The sequence below is a fragment of the Polyodon spathula genome, chromosome 11, assembly GCF_017654505.1.
Source record: "Polyodon spathula isolate WHYD16114869_AA chromosome 11, ASM1765450v1, whole genome shotgun sequence".
Taxonomy (NCBI): domain Eukaryota; kingdom Metazoa; phylum Chordata; class Actinopteri; order Acipenseriformes; family Polyodontidae; genus Polyodon; species Polyodon spathula.
Window position 1 is genome coordinate 21,649,643 of NC_054544.1, and position 7,049 is coordinate 21,656,691.

Sequence of the window (7,049 nt, forward strand, 5' to 3'; positions counted from 1 at the left end):
GTACAGAATACAGTTTTCAGATTTACTAGTCATTTCAGGAGAAAATTGTAGGCCTACTACTCTTATCCTTCATAGTACTAAATGAATCCACTTGAACAGGATCATCACGATACTGATTTGGTACGCTACAAAATCTAATTTAGGGGATCATCTGTGATGATTAAATCCTGGTAAGCTTCAATAGTGATTCACAGGTGTAGTCATTTTAGTACAATTAAGTGGACTATACCTGCTTAATCCACTCAAACATTGGGTGCAATTGACCTTGTGTGTTTATATAGCAGGTGTTTCCATTGTCTATTCGACCCCCTTGTATACTCCTAACCTATAACAAGTTGCAAATAATGCCATGCTTAAAAGAAGACAAAGTGTAGAGTTAGAGTTAAAAGAAAAAATAACAGGTCCAGTAAGAGCCCGACATTTAAATGCTGGGCAAACGGTTATTAAAGTTATCTGCGGTTACTCGGCCCCTTTGCTCGACTGTAAAGAATCCCCCCCGAGGCTCGGTTATTTAAATGATTACTTGTTAAACTCAGCCAACCCTTTTATATCCCCTGGGTTTTACCAGACTCTGGTTTCCAGCCTGTTAATGAAGTTCTTAAGTTTTTATAACAGTTGTTATCTACCGTTTTCTTTCCACAATAAAATAAAATAACGGTCAAACAAACCTAATCTTCATAGACTTTATTGCAAAGCAACAGTTTGTTTAGCTGCTTTTTGCTTGTTCTTTTGTTTTTTAAACACTACACGAGCTGAACGGACGAGTTTGAAGCATTCCTTTAAAGCAAGACATTAAAACGAGAAACTAATTAGGAAAAGACAACAAACTGACAGACATGATGGTTATATTATTCAATTAATACTCACCTTAAACAAGGAGTTAAAATAATGATTTAATAATTAAAATAATGACGTCTGTGTAGTTCATTCCCTTAAACTGACGCAGTGTGGATTTGTATTTACCCATAACATTTCAAACTACAAGGCTACATGCATACATGAATAAATTCGCTGGCTTTGCTTAAAGAAATACGTTTAAAATAAACCTGTTCGTTAGAAGATAATAATAAGAAGTTACAAGGTAGGTTAATTAACATGAACACTAGTCACTTGGCTTGATAAAATATTTTTTTAATAAATAAAAAACGAGCAATATGAACCGAACAGACAACAGAAAAGGAAAAAAAAGCTTTGAAAAACAAACAAAAAAAAGTTTCAAGCGTCTATGCAGCATATTTTGCTAATTCTTGTTTTTTCTGATTGCATTGTTCCCTAAAGAAAGCTGACAAATACCAAGTTATGTACAATATTTCGATTTGTTTTTACATTTATATTAACAAAAACAAGAGAATACAAAAAAAAAAAAAAAAAAAAAAAAAAAAATACAAAAAGGTGGAAAGTCTTCCTGAATCATCATACCGGTATTCAAAAGTGAAATTCTTCATCTTTGTGAAGACGTTTGCAGGAGACACCAACACATTTTAGTTTGTCCTTGTAGTTGCCGTTGCTGGTGGTCGTTTTTGTAAGTATTCTAAGAATTGAGAGCTTCTGTCCCGTTGCGTCTCGACCATCCTTTTGAGGTTCTAGGTTCTTCAATAAATCCTTTATCGTCTTCAGAAAGTAAAACAGTCTGAAAAGAAATAAATCATATTCAAAAAGGTTCATCGTTGTGTTTCCTTTTTAATATGCTAGCATTACCGAATAATTTACTGTAATTAATCTTGAACATGTTTATGCCCCAAATAATGCAGGGAAAAAAAGAAAAAAAACCTACCATTCACGCTTTGTTTAGTCCATTGGAATTTCGCCACCTTACCGGTTACACCTTATAGAAAATCTACTGCCTTGTTTTGTTCTGTCGTCTAAAAATATATTGTATTTAAGTTTTTAAAACTACCCAACACACATTAGAATCTATAATAACTGTTGAAAAGATGACCCGAAGTAAACATATTAAAAGCTTAACATGTCATGCAACTGGCTCTATAGATAGCAGCGATTCTAAAATGTAACATTAATAGGTCTAAGCTGTATATATTACACCAATAACTTATTTAGTAGTCTACCGTACAATAAGAGAATGAACAGAAAAGAACACAAGCAACTGGGAATTTGTAAAGGTGTTGGACAGCGCCGTATTATTTTGTCGCTTGAAATACATAATGTATAAGAAACGAAGCGAGTGTTAACAAATGAAATGTTGAAAATATACAATAATTTTGAACCCCTTTTTCAGTGCTTATGCTACCGAAGTATATCAATACTGATATGCGTTTCACATCTGTCGAATGTACCGGTATGTTTAATTATGTGGTTGCACGGTGTGCTTTTAGCCCAAGTGTTAAAGGCCCAGTGATGGAAACATATTTTGTACACAAATGTTCAAATCCAAATATGTATTTATCTATGTGATGCTTGGCTCCATATTAAGTATTTTTTTCTGTAACTAAGCTTTATGGGTTTTAATACTGCGTTTAAACAAAAGGCGAACGTACAGTTGTGTTTCCAACAAATTACAGTGCACGTTTGCAGGTGATACTGAAGCTACATAAAATTCAAAGCAAATGTGATTTAACTGCAGGTGCATTCAATGCAAGTTACATCCTCCAAAGCGGCTACTTACAAACCAAACTTATAAAATGCCTCCAAGTGCAATCAAACATACTGTTGATATACTTCACACGACGTGTGTTTTGGGATCTTTATTCCTAGAACATTAGCATGCCATTAATTGCATAGGACGTTTTCAGTGTAAATACTGTTACCTTAAAGCTCTATATAAATGAATGTGTTGTGCGTCTAGTATATTGCAAACCATTAAAATAAATATGTAAGGGTGTTTTTCAATATGTTGCACGTGTAGGTTTAGTAAAATGAGTTTGTACAATCTAATTAAAACAATGTTTAAAATTAACTTGAAAATCAACACCACAACCTTTTTTTTAAGATTCTAGCTAGAACCAGTAAAGGTTCTTTGCACCGATGTCATAGGGTAACCTTTTTTTTCCCCCAAAGAACCTGCTAAAATGGTTTAAAAAGAACCACCTGATAAGGTATAAGGTTCTTCACACATAAAAGGTTCTTCAGAGAACCTTGACAACTCCAAAGAACCATTAGGAACCCCCTGTTTATGCGAATGCAGTTTCAACATGAGCTTAATTTACTTCAAGCAATGCGGGGCTTTATCATCTCGAACAAGTTAGTTTACGTACAGGTAACCAAAACATGTAATCGGATACATTATTTTGTCCAAAAACGTTGGGGTAAATGTAATAACTTGAGACGGGAGGACAGACTTGTATCCGAATTGTTTGATGAAAGTAAGGTCTCACATACCAAAGTTTACCCACGTAAGAACTTTATGAAATATCACAAGCACACTATATTTGTGCCCAGTATTCACCATAGTAAAACCCCTTACATATGCGTGACGAAATGCAATCAATCAATTTCGTCACTTCCGAATATTGCAAAGAATGACAAAGTTAAAAAAGTGGACTTATTTTCCTTAAGGGTATTTTGAAAATACTATTTCATACAACAGGTTAAGATTAAACAAGCTTAAAACCGAGTGTTTAACTTTAAAACATTTACTTGTAACACTTTTCAAACACTCCACTGCGTTTATAATTCTAAAGGTGTTTAGGATTGAAACACTTTGTGGTGTTTATTTTTTAAACTCTTGGACGTTTATGATGATTTGTAATACTTTTTAAACATTTGTTTGCATTTAACAGGGCTGGTGTTTAAAATGTAAACATTAAACTCAGCAAAAATGGCACACATTAAACACATAACGTTTAACAATTATTTAGAGTTCCAAATAACTAACCAGTGTTACACCTAATGACGTATAAACACTGCTGTTTAGGAATAGAGCGTTTCTATTTTATTATACATACACATGCCTTTTAGATATTAAAGGCGTCACACGTTGGTTTTATAGTGCAGTCATTCCTTCACTCAATTTGAAAACTCTCCCTTTTCCTTACAGCATCACCAATATTATTCCAGTATTAATATTCCTTAAGCATACACCATGAAACCAAATACAAATTTTATGTTATTTATATATATATATATATATATATATATATATATATATATATATATATATATATATATATATATATATATATATATATATATATATATATATATATATATATTAAAATTTGTTTATTGTGGTCTAACTTTTTAGCTTAGTAAATCATGTGAACCAAGCACAACGCAAAAACACACACGCTATGTATAGTTTATTTTACTTACGACCCCTTTAGGAAAACTAAAACCTACTCCAAAAACGTCTGTTAAAAGGGACTTAGGCAGGCCTCATGAGAATTTTGTTTTATCAGCAATTAAATGCTGGTTTAAACTTTCTGCCCAATCGCATGCAATTGTATTCCTGTGGTAAAGTTCACGGGAAAGCATTCAATTATAAATTATAATTATGCTTAAGGGACTGGTCATTTTCAATCTTGGTCGGTACAGTTTGTACTACTCTCAAGCCAGTACTTTCCTAAAATACCCATGTAGTCGTGGTATGGCTGCAGGTCTAGAACACAATAATGATTTTAAAAAGTACAAATTGTTGTGTTGCCTGATTATATAAGTGGTATAGAAAAGCAAGCTTCTTTCCTGCGTGTTTATTTTAGGAGTAGGCCTACATCAAGACACTGATTGACAAGAGTAAGTTGGCTCACGTCCCTAATGCATTGTTGGGTCGAAAACACAGTAAGTGAATCCAAGAATCAGCTATTCCATTAAAACAAAAATCACCATAGCACGAAAAACTAAACATATGTCCTTTTCATACCAAATTTCACTTTCTACGTTCAGGCTAAACCTGAATATCAATTCTATCAATTATTCAAAACGATTAAAACAATGTATAGGAATGTTCTATGAAATGTAACACTTTGTGAAATGACTATAAATAAACGGTCAATTCGGTTGTTCTTTAGTTTTGGTCAGTGTGGTCTGGCTTTGCTACCGAAGGAGGGTCATCTTCAAAAGGGAAGCAACTTAAAAGAATACTGGATGATCCAATGTTTTTTTTTTTTTAAGTGCTGCTTTCTACTACTTCTGCTTTCTGTTGCAAAGTAACCAACTCACGTTACATTTTAAATCCCTCTATTTTAGTATTTTAAATTAATTCCTTAAAAAAGAGTAGCCGACGATTTAAAATATGATCCCAAATGCGACTTCTCAAATAAAGGGTGAATTACACGAATAACGGTAAACCGACTAGTTTCGTATTTGGGGAGGCGACATAAACCACGGCTAGGTAATTTTTTTTTTTTTTTTTTTTTTTTTTTTTTTTTTTTTTTTAATTTAGCTCGGTTAAAACAGGACCTCTGTTGCACAAACATGTCTGTTTATATATGCCAGCTACAAGTAGTAGGCCTACGATGGTTTATCCATACTTTAATGAACCAAATTAAAAATAAATAAATAAAATAAATAAAGCAAATCCCCATGTTATCCACTGACATTACAGCAAGAACTGTCTTTCGAGGTAAACCACGCTGTATACTATACTACAGTCTTTTGGAAATCGTAGCGTAGTGTAGGCTCCACAGCAGAAAACACGTCCATTTTTGTTTTTAAAGAAAACGAAAAGTAAAATGTACCGAGGCAATGCATTAGCGTCGATTAGAATACACTTATTGACAAACTCAATTGTGTATAAGGCTTAAACATTAGCAATCGTTCTAACTGTCATATGTCGCATCTCTAATTGTGTTGCATGTTTGGTATAAAGCTGTTAAGGTACAACATTATCAATTGGGTGGGCACATGATTGCGCAGATAGACAGGCTGTTGCAAATGTTGGTGTTCTGCAGATGTCACGTGTAGCCTACTTTAACATTCAACTACTGAACTATTACAAACGGTATCCAATGATAAGAAAATAGTAATCCAATGTTAAGTGGGACCCTTAAATACTTTCCCCCAAACCATCACACGTTGACACCTACCCCTTTGGCATACCATGAATGACATCGTTGCTAGTGGGATGCAGACATTGACCAAGCGCCTTCCATCCGCCACACTGAAAACGCGTAACTGAGCCGCTCATGCGCCACATAGCTGCAACTGGACATCTTGCTGTCCATCTCGTCGCTTTGCAGGACCTGATAGAGAAAGTCAATGTATCTGGAAGCCAGTTTGAGTGTCTGGATCTTACTGAGTTTATCGGAGGGCAGAGTTGGGATAATTTTCCTCAAGGATGCAAAGGCTTCGTTGAGAGACTGAGTTCTTTGCCTTTCCCTGACGTTAGCCAGGACTCGCTGGTTCTGGAGTTCTTCGTAGGACTGGGTGGTGCTGGGACTCAGCTTCTTTCCCCGCTTCCCTGGACTGTGGCTGCTGTCTTCACTAGACTTTTTGCTGCATCTCCGTTTCTTTCCAAATCTTTGCTGTTGTCTGTCCAACTCCTCCTCACTGGTCTCTAAACTATCCACAGGGGATACGGGAGAACTTGAACTGTCTTCCATTTCTTCCCGAAAGAAATGTAAAGAGAAGGGGTTTTCACTTTGAAATCCGTGATTAGAGAAATATCCTTGCAATTCTAATAAAGTATAGATTTGTTTTTTAATTTTTTTAAATGAGACAGATAGCCACGCTTTTTTAAAGTAAAAAATAAAGATTTGGCAGTCCTTTTTCTTTTAGGAATTTCTGTATCCTTTTTTTTTGGAAACTTTAGCAGAGCTTCAGATCCTAAATAGTTGTCTGAATTGAGGGGGTGGCAGCCTTGGACTCCAATTGGCTGGCTAATAAGCGGGAGGGGTCAGTTTAATGTTACAGTGTGTCTCATTGATGGTGAACAGTATTAATAGAATTATCATAATAAAGAATTCCACGAGAAAAACCGTTTACAAGCAGCATTGATCTTAAAAGGGAAAATAAAAATGTGACCATGAAATTGTACATCAAAACGGTTCTTTTGAAAATGGTTTGCACTAATGGCACCGATCACATTATTATTATTATTATTATTATTATTATTATTATTATTATTATTATTATTATTATACTGGCGCGTTACA

The 7,049-nt window shown here is 34.5% G+C and overlaps 1 protein-coding gene across 2 annotated transcripts; it reads right to left on the reverse strand.

Moving 5' to 3' along the window:
• Nucleotides 1-1,115: 1,115 nt before the first annotated feature.
• Nucleotides 1,116-6,660, reverse strand: LOC121323691 (twist-related protein 2). Of its 2 annotated transcripts, none has more exons than XM_041264884.1 (2): nucleotides 5,982-6,660; nucleotides 1,116-1,630 (listed from the first exon to the last, which is right to left on the reverse strand). In XM_041264884.1, the coding sequence occupies exon 1, from the start codon at nucleotides 6,495-6,497 to the stop codon at nucleotides 6,012-6,014; it is 486 nt and encodes a 161-aa protein (XP_041120818.1). In that variant the 5' UTR covers nucleotides 6,498-6,660; the 3' UTR covers nucleotides 1,116-1,630; nucleotides 5,982-6,011. The 2 variants fall into 2 exon arrangements, with proteins under 2 accessions (XP_041120818.1, XP_041120817.1); XM_041264883.1 differs by having other exon boundaries at nucleotides 5,995-6,580.
• Nucleotides 6,661-7,049: the final 389 nt, after the last annotated feature.

Excerpts from the sequence above, each read along its gene's own strand:
- LOC121323691 (XM_041264884.1), bottom strand. The coding sequence starts at position 6,497 with ATGGAAGACAGTTCAAGTTCTCCCGTATCCCCTGTGGATAGTTTAGAG.